This window comes from Eublepharis macularius, chromosome 2 (genome assembly GCF_028583425.1).
Source record: "Eublepharis macularius isolate TG4126 chromosome 2, MPM_Emac_v1.0, whole genome shotgun sequence".
Lineage (NCBI taxonomy): Eukaryota > Metazoa > Chordata > Lepidosauria > Squamata > Eublepharidae > Eublepharis > Eublepharis macularius.
Window position 1 is genome coordinate 219,097,772 of NC_072791.1, and position 27,179 is coordinate 219,124,950.

The 27,179-nt window shown below is 44.9% G+C and overlaps 1 protein-coding gene across 1 annotated transcript in view; it reads left to right on the plus strand.

Annotated features, from left to right (window-relative positions):
- HECW2 (HECT, C2 and WW domain containing E3 ubiquitin protein ligase 2) overlaps positions 1-27,179 on the plus strand; it is a 264,692-nt gene that overhangs the window by 190,255 nt on the left and 47,258 nt on the right. Inside the window, exons 15-19 of the mRNA XM_054972580.1 lie at positions 3,283-3,417; positions 11,996-12,098; positions 18,033-18,129; positions 23,556-23,639; positions 26,931-27,040. Of these exons, the coding sequence (XP_054828555.1) occupies positions 3,283-3,417; positions 11,996-12,098; positions 18,033-18,129; positions 23,556-23,639; positions 26,931-27,040 (529 nt within the window). The remainder of the gene's footprint in view (positions 1-3,282; positions 3,418-11,995; positions 12,099-18,032; positions 18,130-23,555; positions 23,640-26,930; positions 27,041-27,179) is intronic.

Below are 27,179 nucleotides of genomic sequence, written 5' to 3' on the forward strand. Positions count from 1 at the left end.
GGAGTGCACCGGGAGACCTGTTCCCACAACTCCCCCCTGCTGGCCAGGTAAGTAAAAACAGAGAATTCTCCTCAAACTCACCTTTCCCGTGTGGTCTTTGTCACATTCCCTGAATCCAGTCTCCACTCTAATTACATTTTAATACACGTAAACACACATGCTGTGTTCATCCCTGTTCTCATCTTTCCCTCCTCGCTTAGACCTGTTTCCTCCCCGGCGTCTATATTAGAGCAAAGCTTCATTAGAAACAGGGACCTAACTATTTTAGCTTAAGGAACTCTGCAAGGTACTTTGGTCCCTTGTTGGTGCTGTTTGTTATAAACACATGCTAAAAGCCAGATGTTGTTTTCTTAAACATCAAGCTCTAGGTTCCTGAAATACTTCTATATGTTCTTAAAAGCATATCCACTTTAAGACTTTCTCGTGCGTTTAAAGGCTACAGGTCTAAGCACCCTGAACCTGGAAGTAAGTTCCACTAGAATTAAACATGTGGCGTCCTCCCAAGCAAGCAGGTTCTGGGATCTGACTGCATCGGAGACAGAGAATCCTTCCCTGACTGAGGTTTTCTTGGTTTAGACATCTGGGTCATTGGCATACTGCTTATGGAGCATTTGCCTTTTGGCAGCAGTTCCGTTTGGTTTCCCAGGATTTTTTTCCCCTTCTTTTTTGGGTAGGCCTACCTAGAATAGCCCTACTCAAGAGTGTACTGGGCACACTTCAACCTGTAATCACATTGTGCCGTGGAACTTAATCAGATGTTTCACATGTGCGCTCCCCCATTTGTGGTGGTGATTATACAGTAAGCATATAAAAAAAGAGTAGGTTTTTATTTTTTAAAAAATAGCATACATTCATGTCATCCAATCCACATATAGATGAAACTGTAGAGCCAAAAGTTTGTCTGGCTGTTTTGTAAAATATATGAAATTCATCACGTCTGTGCTTTCCATCCGTCGGAACTTTGCCTCATAAACCCAGGGCTCATTTCGAGGGGGAACGCACAGGAACGCAGTTCTGGCAGTTCCCCAAAGAGGTCACATGTCAGGTGGCCCTGCCCACCTGACTCTTGGCCATTTTGGGCCCGTTTCAGCCTGGATTGGGTCCGAAACGGCCTGGATCGGGCCTCTGATGGGTGGTGGATCACTCTCCTGCTCAGCAGTGGCCCGATCCTGACCATTTTGGGTCCCTTTTCGGCCATTTTCAGCCCCCTTTTGCCATTTTGGGCCTAATTTCGGCCCTGAGTGGCCAGGATTGGGTCCAAAACAGCCAGGATAGGTGATGCCAGGGGGTGTGGCATATGCAAATCAGTTATGCTAATGACACACTTCCGGTGATGGCAAGAGATGTGGCATATGTTAATGACTTTTGCCAATGAGTTCCTCCCACTCTTTTTCTACGAAATGACCCCTGCATAAACCTTTTCAGCACCTATGAGAGATTTCCCCTGTCCTTTTCCTCGGGCTCCTGAGCCTCTTGGCTGCATCCAGCTGGTGTCTCGGTCACCCTGAGCTCTCGCCTCCTCTCCTCAGATCTCTGCCTCTGTCCCAAGCCACATCTGTCCATCCCAGCCCCAGCCACCGTGAGGGGTTTTTCCTGCAGGCGCCTCCATGAGGTTTTCCCTCACAACAGTTGTGCTAGTTCTGTGAACAACCTTTCCCATCACCAATTAAAATGCAAGCGCTCTGTGATTTCACAGTAACAACGTCTTCTGGGTAGCTGCCAGGTGATAGTTTTTAGTGAGAGAGGAAGAGACAGGCATATTTACACAAAAGAGAGTGATGGTACATCACTTTATGTATATATAACCTACATCTCTGAGGACAAAAGCACCAGGCAGTTGTAGATATAAGAAATCTAAGGGTCAAACAAGGTTGAACGAGGGGGAACAAGAAGGTTTAATTTTTTCCTTCCCATACAGCCGTCTCTTTTTCGTTTGAGAACTACTGAACGCTTTGCGGGGAGTCTCTGTTAGCGAAACTACACAGGGTTTTCCCTCACCCCCAATCTTGATCAGAATCAGGCCTCCTTGTGGCTTTTGTGAGCACTTGAAAGATAACGGGATGGTTTTATCATGGATCTCCATGCCTCTGTTCAGTTCCGATGACTACTAAGCCTTGAGTACTGCCACAGGAAACTCTTAGCTTTCTTTGTTTTCTTTTTTGAAAAGCTGCAGAGGTATTTATTGTTCGGTAAAACCCTGTCTAGATCAGGGGTCTGCAGCCTGTGGTTCTAGAGCCAAATGTGGCTCAGTACAAAATCAAACACGGCTTTTTTTTTTAAAGGCATCTTTAAACTAAGATATATTGGAGGGGTGGGGGTAGGACGCTAGAGTAACTAGTGTGTGAAGGGAATAGCAGGCAAGGATTTTGAGAGGACTAAAGGGCTTCTTAGAAATGCTTTACAGAATGGAAAAGGATAGTGGTGAACTCTTGTTTTTAATCCAAGTGTGAATCACGCACAATTTGTGCCACTGCACTAAAACAATCACACAGGGTGCTCCTTGCGTATTCATGACTTATTGTGAGGTCTTGTATGGGCCGCTTTACTAATAAAGGACTGGCAAGAGCCAGTGTTTGGGCTGCAGAAACTTCAGAGATCTCTAATCAACATGTCAGTTATCAATAATGGTAAGCTATGTATTTTTGATTATGCAAATAGTCTCGCTTGTATCATCTCTTTGTCAGTGTCCTTTCCTGAATTTTCATATAGTGTGGCTTTATAATTAAAACAGACTGCTGACCACAGGGGGATCAGCAATTTCAGTTAAGTAAAGGAACATTTAGGGGGATGAAGATGGCTGGGTGTGAACAACTGATAAAAGAGGACAAAGGGACATTCAACCTTAAGTTAACACAAGTCTACCGATATTTTAACTTATTTATTTGCTTCATTTATACCCCATCGTTCCACCAATGGGGACTCAAAGTGGCTGACATTGTTCCCCTCTCCTCCATTTTATCCCCACAACACCACTGTGAGGTCGATTAAGCACTGCACCATGCCGCCTCTCAACAAAGCATTAAATGGCCATGCCATATTAATCCTGTGTTACAAGGAGGAAGACAGAAACATGAGCGATATTAGAGTGCCCGGTTGTGTTGCAAAGTTTTAGGCTTCACCATCGTTAGAACTCGCATTTCCTGTACTTCTAACCACCTGGTGCCTTGCTTCTTGCAAACGTAGATTATGCAGGAAGACGTGCAGTTAGCTGTACCCACAAGTCCCGGTGTGGACTAACAAATAATACCGTGCTTTTTTTTTTTTGCCTCCCTGCTGTACTAGGCTTTCTTCGTTGACCACAATTCCCGCACCACCACGTTCATCGACCCACGGCTTCCTTTGCAAAGTAGCAGGCCAACAAGCGCATTGGTCCACCGGCAGCATTTGACCAGACAGCGCAGCCACAGTGCTGGTGAGGTAAGCCAGCTCTAGCCTTCTGATGTATATTTTAGCCAATCAGGCCTAATGGATCATGTGGTTTCCACGTTCCTCCCACAGTATTCATCATTTTGTCATTAGTCTAGTTGTTTTTGCCACTGCAACTTCAGGTTGAGCACTCTCCTTACGCTTTGCAAAGTTAACACGCAACTTGATAAGGTACCAAAAGGGTGTGTGTGCTGTTTAATTGTAGTGATGGTGTAGGTGGTGTTGCCTGTTGACTGTGTAGAATGATGGATTGTGTTTTTTAGGTTAGGCTGAAAGGTGGGCCTCTTTGTCAGTAATTGAGCTTCAAGGCTGAGCAAGGGATCAAATCTGGGTCTCTGGCTCCAGTAATCTAGCCACTACACAACACTGTCTCTCAAAGAAAACAGGTGATTCGTTTCTATTGGACCCATTTCTGAAGATAGCTTTCTTCACAGTTTATCTAGCCCAGGCCATTCTGTCTGAAGTGGCTGGCAATTTATGGTACAAAACATTGGCCATTGGATTGCCAGCTGAATGGTTAGGGCTACCCTATAAATAGGGTTGCCAGCTCCAAGTTGGGAAATTCCTGGAGAGCTGGGGGGTGAAACCTGGAGTAAGTGGGATTTGGGGAGGGAAAGGACCTTGGCATGGCATAATTCCATAGAGTCCACCCCCCCCCCCCAAAGTAGCCATTTTCTCCAGGTAAACTGATCTCTGTGGCCTGGAGACCAGTTGTAATTCCGGGAGATCTCCAGCCACTACCTGGAAGCTGGCAACCCTACCTATAAAGCAGTGTTCTTTAACCTTTCCAGACTCAGGACCAACCTTTAATGCCCAGGCAGCAGCATAGGGCTCATTGAACTGTACGCATGTGACAGGAAGCTGCCCTACATTAGAGTCACCTGACAGGAACCAGAGCTGGTGGGAAGTGAAGCTCAGATCTGCAAGTGTTTGTGGAACTTTGGCGTATCAAGGGTGGTTGGACTGACGAGAAAGGGAAAGCAAGCGAGAGCTTTTATGAGGAGTCGTCGTCTCTGAATCTGCCTGTGTTGAAAAGAACCCTGCCCTCTGTTAAGTGACCTTGTCTCTCAGTCCTGCTGCTTCACCGACAAAGTGTGCAAAGAGAAACAGGGGATATGATGCTCCGGTTCTCTGCTCATATGCACCAGTAGCAGCAGCAGCAGAAAAAAAGGGGACTCTCTAGGGGCCCTGTGACCTCTCTGACCAGTGGATTTGGAGACTGCTGCCGTAATGAATGCAAAATACGCAAGCTCTAGAGCCACAATTGCTAGCTGTCACACATGGGAGAAAGTGCTAAAATGAAGCACGGTTACTTCAGGACAGTTTGTTGGCTTCTTGCTTGGCTCAGCGGAATCCAGACTAGGTCGGATGTGCACAACTTGACAACAGCAATTTTGGCTTTTGCAATTTCCCTGCTGGTTCCCGTTTATACCACTGGAGGGCCCTTGAGTGCAGATTTGATCGCTATGCAGTATTAGCACAAAAACAGCCTATCTTTCATAGGCACGAGCCTTTTGATACGGTTATCTCTTTCAAGCTCTGGCAGTTGTCTGAGTTGCATGCCCAAAAGAAAGAGAGAGGATCATACACTCATAGAGTTGGAAGGGGCCATACAGACCATCTAGTCCAACCCCCTACCCAGTGCAGGATCAGCCTAAAGCATCTCTGGCAAATATTCGTCCAGCCTCTTCTTGAAGACTATCAGTGAAGGGGAGCTCACCACCTACCTAGGCAGCTGATTCCACTTTTGAACTACTCTAACCATGAAAAAGTTTTTCCTAATATCCAGCCGGTACCTTTGTGTATGTAGTTTTAGCCTTCGGGTCCTACCCTCTGCTGCCAACTGGAACAGCTCCTTGCCCTCCTCCAAATGACAGCCTTTCAAATATTTAAAGAGAGCAATCATGTCCCCCCCTCCATCTCCTCTTCTCCAAACTAAACATCCCCAAGGCCCTCAGCCTTTCCTCGTAGGGCTCAGTCTCCAGACCCCTGATCATCCTCGTCGCTCTCCTCTGCACCCTCTCGATTTTGTCCACATCCTTTTTGAAGTGAGGCCTCCAGAACTGCTCACGCACAATTCTGGCAAGACCTAAATGCTACAGCAACTAAATCTTTTGGATAATCTAAATGCCTCTTGAATAAGCATCTATTTCTATACCCATTAGTTTTATACATATCTGTTGGCCCAGGTATGTCATAACTAGGTTTCCTGTGCAGAAAGTCAATCTATGCATGCTCTAAGTTTATTTTTTCCTTAAAAGCCAAACAGTTGTTTAAAATAAAACAGCTGGGTTTTTTTTTAGAAAAGAGTAAAAAACTGACATGGAACATCCAGTTTAAAACTGCGGTGACCTATTAACAACTTAACCTAATTGCAAGGCATCAGATTTTAAACTGAAAGTCAGTTCCTTTTTAGAAAAAAATTGAACTGGTACCAGTATTGTAATCTAATAATTTATTCAGTCCCATTGATTTCATGGGACCTAAAGGAGATTTATTTTTTAACCATTGGAAAAGCAGCTTGAGAAGATAACAATATTTGCAATTCTCTTTCCTTGCATAAATTCCAGAAGAGAGCTTCTCCCTTTTTCAGTAAAGACAATTCTTCTCCATTGGAGAATGGACAACAACAACAACAACAACAACACAACAACAACACTCGATTTATATACCGCCCTTCAGGACAACTTAATGCCCACTCAGAGTGGTTTACAAAGTATGTCATTATTATCCCCACAACAAAACACCCTGTGAGGAAGGTGGGTCTGAGAGAGCTCTGAAAGAGCTGTGACTAACCCAAGGTCACCCAGCTGGCTTCAAGTGGAGGAGTGGGGAATCAAACCTGGCTCTCCAGATTAGAGTCCTGCGCTCTTAACCACTACACCAAACTGGAGAGAATGGAGAGAATTGGCTTTGGTTACCTCTCAGTGGTTTAGTTCCTTTATGATTCTTTGGCTAGTCACAAAGCAGGTGGGTTTGAAATGACTTGGTTTGGGAAAGCTTTGTGAATACGTCCTCTTGCTTTGGTGAAGATTACAGGACTGTGTGATGCATGTTTTGAGAGGGGGCAGGGTAATAAAACAACCATAGAAACATGGAGACAGGCTGAAAAAGCTGAAGTTCATGCAACAGAGACACAGAGGAGCCAGGAAATTGCAGAAGTAAAGTTGCTTTGACCAAACAGACTGTCCTTGGTTGTAACAGCACAGGGAAATCAATGGCACATATGACGCTTTTGAATTTCCCAAATATGTCTTAAGTGCAATTTAGAAGTGAATTTTTGTGCTGATTTATGCGTCTCTGTGGTGGTGACATAGCTGAGCCGTGTTGCAACCTGCATTATACGTCCTGGATCTTGATTGGTCCAAATGGTGGTAGAAGCTATAAGATGGTGTCATTTGTCAATATGGATAGAGCTTGTCCAGTGAAAGCATGCCAGAGGAAGTGGGTATGGTTGGAAGGCACGTGATACAGCCCTGTTGTAACTGGAGAGATAATAGTCTGGGTCTCGCCAGTGCCTCAACCGGGGGGGGGGGGAGGTCATGGGATCCCCTTCTTAGAGTTGCCAGTTCCAGTTTGGGAAATTTGTAGAGATTTTAGGGATGGAGCCTAGGGTGGACATGGCTTGGGAAGGGGAGTGACCTTAGCAAGGTATAATGCCATCGAGTCCACCCTCCAAAGCATCCATTTTCTCCAGGGGAACTGATCTCTATAGCCTGGAGATCAGTTGCAATTGTAGATCTCCAGGCCACATCTAGAGGTTGGCAACCCAGCCTCCCCTGTAAGCTGCTTTGCATTCCATGATGGAAGAAAAATAGGATAATTTTTTTTAAATGTTCTTTTCTTTTTTATATATATATTTTTTATTTTTTATTAACTACATTAACTAACAATACAAAGGGAAGAAAGGGAACAAGGGGAGGAAGGAAAAAGACCACAACAACTACAACATGCAACAGCTATGCTACACAAAATGTTTTCCCTTCATACTGCCATTATTCAAAAGTTAAAGCTTTATGTTATATTGATGGAGTGGTTGACCTTACTAAATGCAAATTACAATTTAAATTCAAATTAAATTTTTCTTCCCCTCCTGGGTCCCGGACGCAATTCTCTCTGAGCAGCTGCAGCCGCAGTGCTCATTTCCTCCCCCCCCCCCTCAGACTTCTCCTTTTCGTCTTGCTTGGTGCACTGAAATTCCGGATTTTTATCCTCAAAATCCCTTAGTTGATCTTCTGATAATAACTTGAAAGCTTGATCTTTGTGACTGAACCAGATTCCTTCCAGAAATAACCATTTGTACTTTATTCCACGTTCTCTCAGAAGAGCTGCGAACTTTTTATACTTAAAACGTCTTTTCCGAACTAGAAATGGGACGTCTTTCAATATCTTAACTTTACTACCCAAAAAGTCCAAATCCGCATTGTATGAATTATATAGGATAGTGTCCCGGATTCTCTTAGATGAAAAATCAATGATGATCTCGCGAGGCAACTGACGCTTCATTGCATATTTTGAAGTAGCCCGACGGACTTCCAAAATGGCGCTTTTTACTTCTTCTTTAGTTGCCCTCGCGGGTGTCGCCAATAGTTCCGAGACCAGACCCCGTAAATCCTCATTTTCCTCCTCTTTCACATTCTGGAGGCGCAAAATTGTCTGTGTTCGTTCCACTTGTAGCCCGATCAGCTGATTCTCCACCAGTTTAAGCTCTTTATTCGTAGCCTTCACGAGTGACGCACTTTCCCGAGCAGACTTCTCTGCCCCCCCCCCGCTGCTTCCTTAATGGTTTTCACTTCGCTCTCAATTAAGCCCATCCTTTGATCTGTTTCATTCAGCTTGTCAACAAAGGGTTTTATAGCTTCACCAACCGCCCTCCGCACTACCTCCTCCAACGACTCTCCCTTTAGGGCAGCCGAAACTGACTTGCCCAGGGCAGGACTTTGTTTTTTTGTTGCCATTTTAGGGGGGGGGGGAACCGCCAGCCGGATTCTGAAACTCAGCAAAGGGGAAGAACGAGCCTTCTTAGCTTCAGATCCCACCACTCCTTCACGTACGCTTGTAGTAACAGAAGGGATTCGCTTACTTGCAGGCTCTCGCCTAATTCTGCTCTTTGCCGTTTTCCATGGCCCGGCAGCACTCGAGGCGCCGCGCACGTCCGCCGGCCTCCGTAGGGACAAACGGGCAATTAACCCCCCGCATTGATTTCGGGGGGCTCTTCCCGCAGTGTCCCGGACCCAGCCTCCCTCACTGGGAGTTTTGGGGGCTAATCTTCGCAGATCAGCCGCCCGGACAGGGTGCTCGGGCGCTTCCTCTCGAGCCCGCGAAGAGGAGCGTCCGACATGGCTGAGAAAACGAAACCGAATCCTAATTTTTTTTAAATGTTCTTTTCAAATACAGAGCTTAGAATGAGTTTTTGTCATTCACAAATTAAGTAACAATGTTGCTACCATGCAGGGCTTTTTTTCAGCTGGAACGTAGTGGAACGGAGTTCCGGCACTAGAAAATGGTCACGTGGCCGGTGGCCCCGCCCCCTGATCTCCAGACAGAGGGGAGTTTAGATTGCCCTCTGTGCCGCCAAGCGGCGCGGAGGGCAATCTAAACTCCCCTCTGTCTGGAGATCAGGGGGCGGGGCCACCAGCCATGTGACCATTTTCACCGAGGATGATTTAAACTTTAAAAAACTACCCCCTTGTTCCAGCTGACCCAAAGTGGCATCATTGTGCGGTCCTGAGTTCCACCACTGAGTTCCAACACCTCTTTTCCCAGAAAAAAAAAAGCCCTGCTACAATGAATATCTGAGGAGCACTCATCTGATAATTGGAAAGAAGACCTTGATTAACTCATAGTTTTCAAAACTGTCTATCTAAAAATGCGTCCAATATTTATTTTTAATAGGAAACCATATTAAAATGATCTATGTGTGTCCTAGGGTGTCAGTCCCTGGCAGTAAGATCCCCAAGCCCCTCACAGCAAGCAAGCAGGTGCATTGGTTGAAGAAACTTTATTTAGAGATCTATTCAGTTCAGGTATGCACTCCTAGGTAGAAGTTGGCAGAAGTAATTAGTCAAATAATAGGACTACTGATATAGTGGAACGTTCTCCTGCCCCTTTGCCTTCAGGCGTGAAACCGAAAAAGTTACATGGGAACAAAGCAGTTTAGTCTAGACAGAGTATAGAGTGGAATCATTCCCTCCTGTGAAAAGATACATTTCAGTACACAGCTGCAGCTTTGGCCCAAGGCGACTCAGAACTGAAAGTACATATTTCTTAGAGATAACAAAGAGGCCACTTGCTCCTCTAGAAATTAGTATTAGCAATCTAGACATCTTCAGATGAATTATATAAAATGCATAAAATACAATATTGAACTTTGGCATTATAGCAGTATGAGTTTAAGATGTAGTGTAAGATGCACAGCACAATGATAGCATGGATGCTTGCAGAACACAATAATGGCATATGACACAGCAATGGCATGGATGCAGAATACAACAATGGCATGGATGCTGGCATACATGACACTGTGGGGATAATATTGAGAGGGAGCAGGTCTTCAAGATCCCCTGATTGAAACACGTATACATGGTTCCTGTGAGCCTCAATATTAATAAAATTACTGAGTGGTAATAGCGTTACCATCCTCCCGGTGGGGCCTGGAGATCTCCTGGAATTGCAACTGATCTCCAGAGTACAGAGATCGGTTCCCCTGAAGGAAATAGCAGCTTCAGAGGTGCCTATATAGCATATCCTAAGAGTGTAGGAGAAACTTAGGACTGTAAGGAGAAACGTCCCCAGGTACTGCCCCCAAAACTCCAGGAATTTCCCAGGCCAGAGTTGATGTCCCATAAACATAAGGTAGCTATTGTGTTGTTCAATTAGAGTTTTTAACTTGTTTGGGTCATTTGGACTCCAGTGTCTTAGAGATGGAGGGTTTCCTCTCCCCCCCTCCCTATTTTAATTAGAGACTATTTGACCTCAATAACCTTTTAAGGAATAGCATATGTCTAAAATCACGAGAGAATGAAGAACTCACATGGAATATGTAGAGATATAAGTTAGGGAGAAAAGCCTTACACATTTTAAAGCCCCATTGGGCCCCCAGGAAATCCAAAATTTTACTCCCTGAAAATCCAAAGTATTCCAATATATGTTAACTGACATGGGCATGTACTAGCTAGTTAGCTGGGTGTTAGTTTTAGGTGGGCCGCCATGTTGGTCTGTAGTAGAAAAGCAAGATTAGAGTCCAGTGGCACCATTAAGAGAACAACAAAATCTAGCTCAGTGTTATGTCAAATAAATGCTGGAAATGTAAAAAGCATGAAGGATCCTTGTATCACATGTGGTGGACTTGTGAGGTAGCTAGGCAGTACTGGGGGGAAATAATAGAAGCAATAAGTGAGATTCTACAATTTCAAATTAATAAGAACCCAGAACTCCTGCTACTGAACCTGGGAATGGAGGACATTCCAGCGCAATACAGGACATTGTTATTTTATATGACAGCAGCGGCTAGACTTTTGTATGCGCAAAAGTGGAAAGTACAAGAAGTGCCAGCTGTGGAGGACTGGATTTACAAATTGCTGTACATGGCGGAAATGGACAAAATGACAAGAAAACTAAGAGATCTCGATCCAGGACAGTTTAATATGGATTGGGAGAAGCTGAAGCAATATTTGGTGAAAAAATGGGAGGTGGGAGGAGAACTGTGGCAGTTTGAAAATTACTGAAATACAATAAAAGAAGAGAGAAGTGACTTTACCGGGGGAAGGGAAGTTAAATAAGAAGTTCTAAGCAATTGTTTTATTAGATTATTATATACAGTATTAAACTATAGAGGTGTTATTTTAAGAATTATAACGGGATAAGTTAACTGAGTATGTTTCTGGCAGATAACTGTATAATAGGCAAACTATATAATCAAAATAGAATGAATATAAGAAAGGTGGAAGGAAGTAAATAGTAACATATAGAGTATAAGTTAAATTGATTGACTTATATTGAAGGTATACAATGTTTATAGAAGTACTTAGAGCTTTGCAGAACAGGGGACAAATTGATTGTCCCATATTGATGAGACTAGAACGAGTAAGTTAGAGAATAGAGAATAATAATCAGATAAAATGTTACACTATTAAAGAATATAGGTCAGGAATGTAATACTTAGTTTGATAAGATAAGTGGGAAAGGGAATAGAGATAGCACTGTGTTATAATAGATAAGCTTAGAAGAGAATGAAAGTGTATGTTTAATAGAATAAAGTAAGTCTGGAAAGAGTAAGGGGAAAATAGACAAGGGGTTGGAAAACTGTTGGAAGTCAACAAAAGGGGGGGAAAGGGAGGGGGTTAGAATTGGAATATTTAAAGGGAATTGATTGTAATGAATATTAAATTGATTTCTAATCCAATAAAAAAATTTTTTTTTTAAATCTAGCTCAGTGTTGTTTTCCTGATTTGTTTGGAATAGCATGTTAGCATCTCTTCTTCTGTCGAGTAATAATTTAGTTATATTAGGAAGAACCTGATTACGTGTGATGTTTTATGCTTGGGAAAAACTGTGTTTATATTTTCAGGTAGGAGAAGACGCTCGTCACTCCGGACCTCCCGTTCTGCCAAGGCCGTCGAGTACATTCAATACAGTCAACAGGGCTCAGTACCAGGACATGGTTCCTGTGGGTATGTTTGCTCTATGAAATCTCCTCAGAGTACAGTTATCTTTTATTTTGCATGGTGCTGCTTGTGCTACAGTTTTTAGACATGGGATCACTCCTACAAGTTGTCCTTATCCTGAAAAACACCTCATGAAAACATTAGGAAGGTCATAAATTGTAATATTCTTATCATATGAGGCTAGCCTCTGAAACTGTTTACAGCAGGGTTCATTTTGAGGGGGAATGCGCAGGAACGCAGTTCCGGTAGTTCTCTCAGGAGGCCATGTGTCAGGTGGCCCCGCCCACCTGGTTTTGGGCCAGTTTTGGCCTGGATTGGGTCTGAAACGGCCCAAATTGGGCCCAAAACAGCCCAGATCAGGTTAGTGCCTGGCGAGGGACCCATCCCCTGCCCAGCACTAACCTGATCTGGGCCATTTTGGGCCTGATCAAGGCCCAAATGGGCCCCAAATGGCCATTTTGGTCCCATTTTGGCCTGGATCGGGTGATTTTGTCCCGAATTGGGGCAAAAACAGACCTGATCAGGCCACTGCCAGGTGGGGGAATACTCCCCCATCTGGCAGCAGCTGAATCTCAGCCATTTCAGGCCCGATCCTGGCCATTTTGGGCCCCAAACAGCCAGGATTGGTCTCGAAATGGCCAGGATCAGGCCTCTGATGGGTGGATCACTCTCCCGCTCAGCAGCGGCCCGATCCTGACCATTTTGGGCCCCTTTTTGGCCATTTTCAGCTCCTTTTTGCCATTTTGGTCCTGATTTCAGCCCTGAATGGCCAGGATTGGGTCCAAAACAGCCAGGATAGGTGATGTCAGGGGGCATGGCACATGCAAATCAATTATGCTAATGACACACTTCTGGTGCTGTCAAGGGGTGTGGCATATGCTAATGAGTTATGCTAATGAGTTCCTGAAGCTCTTTTTCTACGAAATGACCCCTGGTTTACAGGAGAGGTACGGGAGAGTGAGGTGGTAGGCCAGACTGGACCAGTTCTGACTGACTGGTGAATTCTGGTCTCCTCCATGTAAAAACTATCCTCCGCAAGTAGAAATCTTGCCCAGCAGGGATTTGTATTCTTGTTCTTTGCCTGTTGCCTTAGTTTTTATGTACAGTAGCTTTCAGAAATATGATTACTCACCTGTAGTCTGATGTGGTCCAAGTCTTCTACTTTAGAATTATATTTCCTCAGCCTTATTCAATTGCATATGTAAACCCAGACTTAGATTTGTGCAGATATGTCCCCCTGTCACTTCTGTGGGTCTCTGCCCTATGCGCATGTCTAAATGAAGCAAACTCTAATTGGAGAGAGTCTCCTTGTCATGGTAGTTGACTTCTCAGATTTAAACTGGTTATTTTGGTTTGTGATCATTTCCTATCATGGGAATTCAGTCTGTATGCTACCAACTCCATTATTTTACTCAGGGCTTTTTTTCAGGGGGAACGCGGTGGAACGGAGTTCCGGAACCTCTTGAAAATGGTCACATGACTGGTGGCCCCGCCCCCTGATCTCCAGACAGAGGGGAGTTGAGATTGCCCTCCGCGCCGCTCGGCAGCGCGGAGGGCAATCTCAGCTCCCCTCTGTCTGGAGATCAGGGGGCGGGGCCACCAGCCATGTGACCATTTTCTCCGAGGGCAACCCATTGAGTTCCACCACCTCTTTCCCCAGAAAAAAAGCCCTGATTTTACTGAACTTCCAGTGCGGCTGAGGGTCTCTGTCCTTTCTACTAGAGTCCCGTGTTGATGGAAGATAGAAGCATAACAGGATAAAACCTTGTGCATCTGATTCTAATCATCGAAAGCTTATGCTACAATAAAAAATTGTTAGCTTTTAAGGTGCCAACAGACTTCTGTTTATTTTAGCATTACCCTATTGTTAGTAGCTGAAGAAAAATTAACCCGCAAATATTTCTAGATAATTAATTGCATGTAAGAACTGCTCCTGTTCCCTGAGAGAAATACATGAGTAGTTAGACCTGGTAATGTAGCAAAGATATTCATTCATTCATTCAATTTGTAATCCGTTCTCCCCTCAAGCAGACTCAGTGTGGATCACAGAAACAAACAATTAAAATTGGTAGCATAAAAAGAGGAGTTGCAATTTCACAACCCTCCTCAGGTTGGGGATGAGTACCTTATATTTATTTATTTTATTTGGGCATTCTTAACTCACTTTTCTCCATTTGTTGTGGACTCAAAGTGGTGAAAAATATATTTTTAAAAAAGAACAACAGAAAACCATGTATATACACACAAGTTACCCAAACAACAAACCTTCCTGCCATCAGCAAACTAGCCTACGAGGTGGGAACGGGGCAGAGCAGATGGTAACAGCTCTGCCCTTAAGGGAAACACAGCTTCTCTCCAAATGGGCAGTGGGAAGTGTGTTTGTGTGTAAGAATCCTCTATGCAGTTCTTTTTTTAAGTTTAAAAACGGCACATCAGCACAAGTGTGCTCCCTACAAAGTGGGCTTTTTTTTACAAGGTTCTTTTTTATAAGATTTTATAAAATTATTACTGTGGGAGAGAGAATTACTATTTGTTTTGCTTCTAAATGGCTAAAGATTACAGTGTGAGTTCAGTATTTGCAGGGAGTGGAAGCTCAGTTCTGAAAGAGAAGATACCTGTATGCTACATAAACAAACGCAAGGAGGGAGTGCAACTTTTTTGCCAAACACAAATTTCCCAGTTCCCTCCTGCATTCCCTCACTCTTGCTTTTATCCTCGAGAAGGGAATATATAGCCTGCAGTTAACAGATAAGAGAAGGGTTTTATTTTTTCCATCCAGCTACTTATGGTAAACAAAATCAGCTAGTTTCAATATGAAGGTAATTATCGCTCCTGGTTGTGAATCCTATTCTTTTATTTAGTTTGGAAATAAAGTTACCTGGCTTTTGAGATACGGGCTGATGCATATATGTATTCAGACAAGCATAAACTTTCTCTGTAGATACATTCTTTTATATATATATATTCTCGCTATATATATTCTTTTATCTCTCTCTATAGATATATTCTTTTATATATATATAAACATATTTTAATATTTAAAAATATCAATACATTCAATACCTTTAAAAGAGTGTCGAGTAAAAAAAGGTTCACTCTTAAAAAACCCTGCTCATATTGTAGTTTGCCACACAGGACAAACTTGTTCTCCGGCCGTGAAAGCCTTCGACAATACACTTGTTCATTCATTGATAGATTTGTGAATAACAAAGACCACGGCCCTTTTCACACTACCTACCTGCTTCCGAAACATTGCGAAATGTAGCACAAAAAATGCGGAAGATAGTGTCTTCTCGCGAGAGTTTTGCACGACATCGCGCAAAAGTCGCGCGAGAAGACACTATCTTTTATGGGTTTTGCAGTACATTTCGTGATGTTCCTGAAGCAAGTAAGTAGTGTGAAAAGGGCCCATTTTAGCAGTTGTCAAAAGCGAACAGGGCTACTTCTCTCTTACATAAAGTTTTGCAAGGCAAAATGCATGATGCGACTTCCCTGAACCGTGAGATCCCCTACCACCACTTTGCTTGTTTGCGCAACCTACTTTAATGTTATATCACAGCTTTTGCTGTGGTAAACGTTATAAGGGAATGTGGGGGAGGGGAAGGCATCAGGCCTGATAGTTTTGATGGTGGCCTGATGAACAGCCACAATGCAGAGTTCCAGCGTGGAGCAGTTCAGATGTACCTCAGCCATTTTTTACCCCAGTCCAGCAGCACTGGGACATATAGGAAGACTTCGATGTTCACACGTGGTTCCGTGTGCCCCCTTGTCTTCACTGTTAGGGAAGGGGTGGGGTAAGTAGTGCAGATACGGTCTCAGGACATTTGTGAGGCAGAAGCCCCTTTTGCATGGCACTCCATATGCACATTGTTGTTCTGCAGGGCCTTGGATGGTGGACCTTGTGCTTAAAAGGACCAAAGCTACTCAGAAAGAAGTATTGGCTTGAATAAATGCTACCTTAACAAAACACAAAGAGCACTGGTTCATGATGCAAACTTAGCGCTTCACATTTTTGGTGGCATACAGGGCTTTTTTTCAGGTGGAACATGGTGGAACGGAGTTCCAGCACCTCTTGAAAATGGTCACATGGCCAGTGGCCCCGCCTCCTGATCTCCAGACAGAGGGGAGTTTAGATTGCCCTCTGCGCTGTGCGGCACAGAGGGCAATCTATACTCACCTCTGTCTGGAGATCAAGGGGCGGGGTGACCGGCCATGTGACCATTTTCACCAAGGGCGATTTAAACTTTAACCCCCCACCTTGTTCCAGATGACCCAAAGTGTCGTCATTGTGCGGTCCTGAGTTCCACCACCAATTTTCGCCGAAAAAAAGCCCTGGTGGCATATATCTGACAATTGTAATGTACAGCACTAGTTTAAGAAACTGGAATGCTCCAGCAGAATGGACACCCCCCGCCCCCCGCCCCCGGCCATTCAAAAAGTCTATGATAATGAAAGAGTTCCTTAGTTTCAGAACTGGTTTTGTGCCTGAGGCAGTGCTATTGATTCCAGGATCACTTTTGGCTTTCAACTGGTTGTCTTGGAAGACAGCCTGTACATTTGCTTCTTCCTGACCCGCAGAAGAAGCCCATTGGCTTCAGCAGAGGTGACTCACGGCTGCTAAGGACAGAAGTTAATTCATTGAGCTCAGCAGCTGTCACACAGTGGGGGGAAAGACATCCATGGCTAATTAACCTGATGGAGTGGTTGGATGTTTATTCAGCAGCACTGTTCTTTGACAGTCACAGCTGATTTAAGTCCACTTACTGGCCCTTTCCCCAGATCTGGGTTTAGCTACACTTTGAGGAGGGTAACTTTGTTTAATATCAGCCTTCCAAATCCAGTTTACGTCTTTTTTACACTGCAACCCTGTTCATGTTTACTCAGAAGTAAGCTCCTTTGCTTTCAGTGAAGTTTATTCCCAACAAAAATGTGAATGGGGCCGCAGCCATAAATCGGGTTGTGATTTGGGAGAACCGAATTAATCTATTGGCCTCGAATGAATGCTTCTTTTGTATATTTTTGTGCACGTGATGACAAAGTGAATTTTAAACATAATTACTTACAATAATAATAACATTCGATTTATATGCCGCCCTTCAGGGTGGCTTAATGCCCACTCAGAGCGGTTTATAAAGTATGTCATTATTATCCCTGCAACAAAACATCCTGTGAGGTGGGTGGGGCTGAGAGAGCTCCAGAGAGCTGTGACTAGCCCAAGTTCACCCTGCTGGCTTCAAGTGGAGGAGTGGGGAATCAAACCTGGCTCTCCCGATTAGAGTCCTGCTGCTCTTAACCACGACACCAAACTGGCTCTTGTACTGTAATTCAGTTACTTGTACTGTAACTGAGGGAAGGCAACGGCAAACCACCCCGTAACAAAAAGTCTGCCACGAAAAAGTTGTGATGCGATGTCCCCCCATAGGTCAGTAATGGCTCGGTGCTTGCACAGGGGACTACCTTTACCTTTAACTGAGGAAGAGGGTTGATGTTCGTCATCACCAAACGATGGCATGGACCTGGTGGTAAACTGTGTTTCTTGCACAAACAAATACCACTGTAAGGATACAGTGAGGATGCACTGGTACCTATTGGTTAGCGCTCAGGGCATTTATTGCAGAAAGGTCACAAGTCCTTCCTCTGATACCTGCATCACTTTAAATCTCGGGTGGGTGGGTGGTTGAATGGTTTTTATCCTGATATTTCTCTTCCCTCCTCTCCCCCTTTGGTGCCTGTGGGCTCACCCCATCCAGGGTTCACGTGCATACCTTCTGGATTTCGCTTGTATTAACAGTGTTCCAAGAACTAGCAGTAGTTGTGTCCTTGAGGAATAGACCTGTGGCTGGAAATAACATAAATGTCTGGGCAAGCAGGACTTGAACGTGACCCCTGAAGGAAGTGAACTGCATATTTCAGCAATCTGCTCTCTCTTGAATTTTTCAGCTTACAACGACAAGATTGTTGCATTTCTGCGACAACCCAATATCTTTGAAATTCTACAGGAACGACAGCCAGATCTGACCAGAAATCATTCACTCAGGTGAGCAACAGGTTGGTCTTCATTCTCCAGCATGACGTTTCCTGTTACTTCCTTCCAGGGCTATTTTTCTGGGGAAAGAGGTGGTGGAACTCAGTGGTGGAACTCAAGGCCGCACAATTACATCACTTTGGGTCAGCTGGAACAAGGGGGGAGTTTTTTAAAGTTTAAATTGCCCTCGGCGAAAATGGTCACATGGCCGGTGGCCCCGCCCCCTGATCTCCAGACAGAGGGGAGTTTAGATTGCGTGCGGCGTGGAGGGCAATCTAAACTCCCCTCTGTCTGGAGATCAGGGGGCGGGGCCACCGGCCATGTGACCATTTTTAAGAGGTGCCGGAACTCTGTTCCACCGCATTCCCGCTGAAAAAAAGCCCTGCTTCCTTCAGGAATCAGCAGTGCTGCTCCATATCTATTTTGCTCACATTTCAGGATCTAATTCCAGATGTGTGGTATACACTTAAAATGACACTATTCAGATGAGGCATTTGTCTCATGTCAGAGAATGAGAAAGAGAGTCTTGTTGTACGGGCTTCATTGACTTTTAACGTTTACCTGCTGATGGTGCAGGATCAGAGTGGAAGGGTGGATTAGGGCAAAGGGCAAGGCAAGGATCAGCAACTTCACTTGAAGCAATATGTGGTAGAGGAATGCTCACATTCATCCCCTGACAGCACTTTGCAGTGGTTCCATGAAGGAAAAGACAGGTTGAAGGCAACTCTAGGTCTGCATGAATGTGCCATCGAGGTGCCTCAGTACCGCAAAAGGCTGAGGGCCCCCAGCGTATTGGTTCATATTGTCTAAAGTTGGTGGACAAACAAGGTTGTGCCCATCTTACACTTTACGTTTGAGCATCGTTTATCATCATGGTATGCATTTATGATGTCAGTATTCCATCTACTTAAATATTCTGGCCTGTTTGCTACTACTCCACTGAGCAAAGTCTGAAACTGTCCTCCAACCCTGAATAGCCTTTCTCCAACTCTTCCTCCATGGAACTGTTGCTTCCTATGACGAAAGGCTGCATAGGCGTTTCCTATAGCCTAAGTGGATCAATGCCTCCCTGTTATCTACTGACAGCATCTGGATGGTGTAGGAGGGCCCTAAGACTGTGCTGTGCACTGAACCTGGGTTACCTGTCTGCTGCCTTGTCTCCTACATCACCATGAACCTACCTTGAAAACATTTGAACTTGATGAAGATTGACCACTAGGAGTGTGCACCAAAAAAAAATGGGAAATGCAGATCTGGGCTTCAGAGATCCTCCAAAATATGGGATTCCTGAAATCCAGGAAAAATTCTCTGTCCTGGTTAAGATAGATCAGAGAATCCTGGATTTATCCCAGTCGTTATTCCTCACGTGGAAAACTATCTGGGGAGTATCTGGGTGGGGCATTTTTCAAGAAAACTCCACCAAATTTGCAGGGAACCTACTCCTCACTGTCCTGTAAAGATCCTCTAAGTTTCAGAAAGATTGGACCTCCGGGTCTAATTCTGTTGGCCCTTGAAGGAGGCCCCCCCCAGCCACTCTCTATTGTTCCCTATGGGGAAAACATTTCCGAGCAGGCTTTCAGCCAGAAGTGCAGAGAGGCAAGGCTGCCAGTGGCCAAAGGCACACTCCCAAATGCGAAAGGAAGCAAGGGAATGGATGGAATCCCCCCCCTGCCCCCCCCCAGAGCCAAAGTAAACCAGGGAGGCCAACACCAAACCAGAGAATCGTGTCCAAACAGAGAATTCCACCCAAACCAAACTGAAGCAAGGGACACTGTTGCAACTTAGCCTAGCTGAACCAGCGTCACTCACAGAAGCCAGGAAGACAAGGAGAGGTCCTGCATGGATTGGCCACTCCCTCCTTCCTCCCTGCTCTCTCCCCCTCCCTCTTCCCCCTCCCTTCATGGAAAAAAAGTAGGAGAAGCCAAGGAAGAAGCCAGCCAGAGGCTGAAGCCACATTTCCTGGATTTGCCCAGATTTATCCTGGGGTCTGGATCCAGATTCCCAGATCTGATCCGGAATTCTCTGATTTGATTCAGGAAAGCCTGATTTAGCATCATCGGCAAAAATCCAGCCTTTTCCCGGATCCAGATTGCACACCCCTATTGACAACGCAGACAGTGAAAAGCAGGAAATGAGAAATCAAATTACATCCTGAGAGGGGGCATGATTTTGAGACCCAAGAATCTCAGCCTCTCTTCTCCCCTAAGAGCATTGCTAGGGGAAAGAAATTGGGATGAATGGTTAAGGGCAGTCTCATTCCCCAACTGAATGGAGAAAGGATTAAAGCCTCTCCCCTTGAGCTGTGTCACCAGCCTGAATCCAGAGATGTGTATGGGGGGGGGACGTTTCTGGGTTGGCTGCTTAGAAAGGTGTTCTTTCAGCTCCCAAACTTTCGTATAAGCTAAGAATATGCTGCAGCCCCTCTCCCCATGCTCTTTTGGTTGGCTGCCCAATAACAACAACAACAACAACAACAACAACTTTCGATTTATATACTGCCCTTCAGGACAACTTAATGCCCACTCAGAGCGGTTTACAAAGTATGCTATGATTATCCCCTCAACAAAACACCCTGTCAGGTGGGTGGGGCTGAGAGAGCTCCGAGAAGCTGTGACTAGCCCAAGGTCACCCAGCTGGCTTCAAGCGGAGGAGTGGGGAATCAAACCCGGCTCTCCAGATTAGAGTCCCGCGCTTTTAACCACTACACCAAACTGGCTCTCAATCAGGCCCAAAACAGAGCTGGGGAGGGTTTCCCCTTTCTGTCTGGAAGTGTTGCCAAGTAGGCCCCCTCCCCTGCTTTAAGGCCTGCCATGAACTGTGTTAAAGTTTCCTGCGTTGCTGTTTTGCTGCTACACAAAGATTTGCCTTGCACGTGTGTGCTCTAATACACGTGTCAGTTTCCTGCCTGCGTGTTAATTACCCTGCTGCTACAATAGACTGTGTAGTTCCCTGACTCCATGTTTGGATAACTGCACAAAGGACTCTCTTTCTGGGCAGCCCTGCCCTGACCTGTATCTGGACTTCCCAGTGTGTGTTTGGACTTTGTTACAAGTGTGCCCCGTGCCTGCATTGCCATCTGCCACGGACCGTGCCTGTTCTCTGCTTTGGACTGTGTTTTAAGTGCTGTTCCCCCTGCCTCCATGGAAGCCTGCCTCATATGGGCCCAAGCCGCTGCTAGCAGCCGGGTGCCTGCCGGGGAAACCTCCAGCGAGCCTGGCTAGGCGCTCCCTGGTCAGTTCCCACCTGGAGCCTCCCGCGGGCCGGTCCCCGAGATCGCCCTCGCTACCGGGCGACCTGCAAACCAGCCCCAGCTATGCCCAGCCAGCATCCATGTTCCCAGACAGCCAGAAGACCCAGGGAAGAAGACTGCTTTGGGAAGCCATTTCGGCGAAGCAGGCACACCACGTCCGCAGCGAGAGCACCTCGCCCCGCTCTGCATATCTTAGGAGCCGCCCCGGAGAAGTGCCGACCATCCCAAGCACTTAGAGAATGCATCTCAAAGAAACCTCCGCATTCCAGAGCTGATGACATCAGGACAAGCCCTGTCCACTGGAACATCCATTCAGCCCGCTTGGATTTCCCCCTCCCTCTTTTGTCCCCTCTTCCTGAGGTGTCACTTATCACAATCTGATTACTAAAGTGGCCCATCCAAGCCATTCAGTAACCCATTAGAACCTTTGTTTTAATCTGTGAGAACCACCAAGTACAGCACCAGCCCCAGGGTACGTTTTGGGGTATTTAAGCTGTTCTCCCAGACCACACGGTGCTCAGGCCATCCTATCCAGAACCCCTTGCTGTCCGTCTGTGGTCCCAGTGCTGGCATTGGGCCACCTCGCTGTTGTGTCTCTGCTTCGCTCCAGGATAAGTGAGTATTCCCTCTACCATCGTTGGGAACCTGCTAATGCGAAAGTCTTTATATTTCTGACTCTATATTTCTTAGACCTTGTATGCTTTCTTGTGTGTATGTGCAAGTTCAGGCTTACGCCACACTATTAGAAAATACACATATTTGAACCTATTTGTAGTCTGCCTCTTTTTCACTAGAGTGTCTGGAATCGGGACCTCCGTATACATAGGTTAGATCCGCGCTAATAATTTTAAGTTACAGACTGCTAAGCTAATTTCCCCTTATAATAAAAAGCAGTTCTGGTAACAGAAGAGAGCCTCTTCTTTGGGTGTGCAGAACAGATTGGCACTGGAAACTCCTTCTTGCTCCTATAAAAATCCCTGGGCTGTCTACGGATGGCACAGTTTCACTGTGCCACTGGCCAGAAGAAGTCCTTTTTTGGCATTATGTTTCTGGCACTTCTGTCTTGCAGACTGGGAAAGAACACTACACACCATCCTCTTAGTATGTGCACTCACTATTGTGTGTGAAAAGGGCAGTGCCAATGGTATTTTGCAGCTTTGGCATGAGCAAATGCATACCCTCGAAAATCTGGGTTTCATGTATTTACTTTTTATTCATTTTTAAAAACACATGACACTTTTCAACCCAACGTAGGGTCCCCAGAGGTGGAGAACAAATAAATAATTAAAACAGGCTTTTAAAATACGTGTTGTAAAAACAATTTTTAAAAGTTAAACAACACAAATGAACACTCGTGCACCATGTCTGGAAAATATACGTATTACCCGTTTCACACAAAACGGCAAATGCATGTACTAAATGGATCACATATAGTGTGCTCTTCCTGTGTATGAGACAGGGCAGCCAGAAAAGTTATTACCTGAAAAGGGCAACAGAGTGACCGAGTTTACTATAGAGAGCCTACTTTAGGGTTATCTTTGCGATAATGAAACTGTGTTCATGAATACAGAGGAGTAGCTGTAAGAACTGGTGCAGTGTGATAAGATGTGTAGAGAGAAAGTAAGTATAGGGGCTAAAGCTTACCGACCTGCCATGGCGTTTGGTACACGTAGTAACCAGAATATTTTACATGTGTTTACAAAGTGTATGCCTGTTTCTCTTTTGTAAGCTCTACACACAGCCTGCTTATACAAAATTAACATGAGCCCCCTTGATATTTGTGCTAACGGCTGAGCAGATGTACATCTTTTTAATGGTTCTCTTTCAGAATAGCAATGTTGTCCTCCCAGGCTCACGCTGCTGCTTAAAATTCACAGCCACAACCAGCGTTAACTTGAGGGATTGATTTTCATTGGTTGGGTACCTGAAGCAGCTTCAGCATCTGAGAGATGGGGGCAACAGAAAAACCATTCCTCAGAACACATTAGTCGGAGGCTTTCTAAGGGTGGTAGAGCTGGTTGTAGGATTCGTTCGGACATGGTGGGGCAGGCAGAAAAATGGTGTCTGAAATGCAGAGGGGTAATCCAGAAGTCTTCTTGATATACCCGGTGCTTTTCCTTGCTGCTTTGGGATACATTAGTGCCTTATTTGCCAGAGATATTTTGGAACGTTTTGTCTACTTCGGTAGGGAGAAGATTCAATTTATACGAACGGAAGGAACTCCAGGACTGGTGCGCTTATCCAGCGACGCAGACCTTGTCATGTTACTAAGGTATGTACACAGTGGGTGCTCCGTAAGGAATTTGTGTGGAATATACCTGTTATCTGCCAGTTGTGTTGGTGTGAGCTGATTTAATTACCTCAGTAATTTCCCTCAGTAATTACCTTGGTTCTTTGAAATGCAGCTGGGGAACCTGCAAAAGAGGATTCAGACGCTGGAAATGTCAATGTTAAGTTTTAAGATTTAGAGCTGACTTTAAATCTGAGATGATTTTTGTTTAAAGCTTATCAGTTCAGATCATCTTGAATTGACCTATCCCCTTGATCAGAAGACTAAAGCTGTGTTAGTATGATGTTGTTTGCATTTATTAACCCTACGGTGTCCTGAACTAGTGTCTCTTTGCACAGATTTGCTCCCCCTGTAATTGTTTGTGGGTTTTTTTTAAAGTAAAAGCGCTGTATTCGCACAATTTTGCAGCTGCAGTTCCATCTGGATACAAGAGATTTTTAAAAAATATTTTAAAAGATACCGGGATAATACAGGTTAAGGGGTGGGACAGCGGTAAGGAAGTGGCCGTGCAGTGGCTTCCAGGAGGCAAAATTGAATGTGTGGATGGTGTCCAAAAAATGAAAGGAGAATAATATATTTGCACCTGTGTAGCTAGGTGCAACTGGGGGCATTTAGGAGGGAAAAGAACAAAAAGGAAAGAAGCTAGTTTAAGAGAGAGAAGGAACTGGAAAATAGCTGGAAGGAGTAAGACACTGCTGAGGAACAAGAAAAAGTCTAGTCACACACGTTGTGGTGTGGAGTTCCTCGTTCTCAGAACTTAATGATAAAGCCTTTGTGGCAGGAAAGCTCTCCGGGTTCGTTGAAGTCTCCCTACTTCCCAGATATCAGTGGAATGGGGGCCTTCGTAGGTCAGATATATTCATCTGATTTAATCTGTGAAGCATTGTGTCATCGGAAGAACACACTGAAAAGAGGTAACTGGTATTTCTGAATAACCAGCTTCTGAGTAACCAGTTGTAAGTGTGAAGGAAGGCAGCACGGTAAAGCCTGATCTTGTCAGATCTCGGAAACCAAGCGGGGTCGGTACTTGGATGGGAGACCACCGAGGAAGACTCTGCAGAAGAAGGCAATGGCAAACCAACCTCTGCTTCTCATTTGCCTTGAAAGCCCCTTACTGGTGCCACAACCAGTCAGTTGCGACTTGAGGGCACGTGCATAACTTAATTGTAATTGTGGTATGCAGCTTTTGTGGTGACAATTTATTGAAATAAGCAGTTGCAGATGATACAAAACTGCATAAACAGTTTGTATCTTATCCTTTACTTTTCCCTTACCACCTTTACAAAACGACACGTGTTGCCTAGTCCTTTTATGGTAATCTTCGGAATAATACTGTTGGTATTCCCCAACACGGACATTCTGCCATTCTCCAGGAAGCAGGATGGTTATACAGGCATTATCACTAAATTGGATTATTTTGGTACATTAACCTGATTCCCAGCCCATGCTGACGTAGAAGTGAAGAAAGGCTGATTTGAAAGAGATCTTTGTGTATATGGTAATGCTTTTATTTTGGTATTCTGCATGTTTAAAATGCTCATAAGTCACAGCTGACTTATGGTGACCCCTCATGGGGTTTTTAAGAGAAGAGTCATTCAGAGGTGGTTTGCCTCTACATAGCAACCCTGGGTTTGCTTGGTGGTCACCCATCCAAGCACTAACCAGGGTCGACTCTGCTTAATTTCCAATATTTGACAAGATCAGGCTAGCCTGGGCCATCCAAGGGTTGAGTCAGAGCTTCCTCCCACCTAAAGGACTCCATCAGGAATAAAGTTGTGTTATTGTACTGTAGAATCCTCCCCTTTTTTGCATATCTGGATAAGTGGAGGGGCCACCTTCTTCCATACTGCAGTCAATTTTGGCTCGAGGCTATATGGTTGCCTGATAGAGAGAGAGGTTTGCCTTCTGAAATGGAATTGTTCATCCTTTTCCCCACTTACTTAGAATGTGGTATGTTTGAATGCCACCCTTGGTATTATCCATGTGGTCCATACATGGACATTTTTGCCTGGTTTGGATATTCAATCAAGTTACGGGAACATTGGTAGCATGCAAACTAAACAGTGATAGCTACAAAGAGTCTGTGGCCTGTGGGCTGTTAAACTTGAATAAACTTGAACCTGAGCTGCAAAGAGCGCAGTGTAAGACCTTATAAATATTTTCCCTTTCCCGTTGCAATTGCTGACATGGAGCAAATACGTTCCGCTCAATGAAGGAATACCTTGGGGAAAATATATGTGGCAAATATTTCAAAGGAGTGTAAAAATGTGGAGCTGAAGAAAAAGGGAGGGCATGTGGCTCAGTGGAAGAGAGATTGTTTGGCATGCAGAAGGTCCCAGGTTCAATCCCCGGCATCTCCATTTAAAAGACCAGGTAGTAGGTGACCTCTGGTTGAGATGCAGGACTGCCCCTGCCCCTGCCAGTCTAAGGAGTAAATACTGAAATGCTGACCTTGATGGACCAATAGTCTGATCCAGTATAAGGCCGCTTCATGTGTGTGTTCTGTGAGTGGATGTAGACATGCAGGGCTTTTTTTCTGGGAAAAGAGGTGGTGGAACTCAGTGGTGGAGCTCAAGACTGCACAATGATGTCACTTTGGGTCAGCTGGAACAAGGGGGGAGTTTTTTAAAGTTTAAGTCGCCCTCGGTGAAAATGGTCACATGGCTGGTGGCCCCACCCCCTGATCTCCAGACAGAGGGGAGTTGAGATTGCCCTCCGCACCGGTGCAGAGGGCAATCTAAACTCTCCTCTGTCTGGAGATCAGGGGGCGGGGCCATGGGCCATGTGACCATTTTCAAAAGGTGCTGGAACTCCATTCCACCGTGTTCCCGCTGAAAAAAAGCCCTGTAGATATATAACTAGAATCTTGCTGGTTAGGCTTTCTTTACAAAATTCACATGGATTTCACACCACATGGTAATTTTTTATGGATGTTCTCCTGTTGAAGAAATATTTTCTGTGGGAAATAGAGCACAGTTGTGTTTGTGTAAACGGAAGTATTTTAGGCACAAACCATGCACTACATACAATTATATGTAATGGTAGAACAGAATGCATTGTGGGGGGGGGAATGACTGGGTGGGGAGGCAAAGAGGGAAAAGATGCTTTCTCCATCCACAGTTTCTCTGTTCCAGTCCCTCTGCCACTTGCATGCCCCCCCCCCAAGATTTTAAAGGTAGGAATGTGGCATTGGTGCGCGCGACTTTTAAAAAATACTATTAGATTTCAAAGAAACATGCACATCTGTCTTGTTTTATTATTGCCCCCTTCTAGTTTATTTGAAGAAGAGATCATGTCATATGTGCCTCCACATGCCTTACTCCACCCCAGTTATTGCCAGTCACCGCGAGGTTCCCCAGTATCTTCGCCTCAGAACTCTCCAGGTAAGCCTGCTACCAGTTTTTGTGAGGGAAACAAATAGTTTTCCTTTATTCCTTAAGAATAAACTCAGTGGGGCTTTCTTCTTCTCTACTCCTGTTACCACCAACTGAACAGCATCTAATCCTCTTCAGACACAAGTTG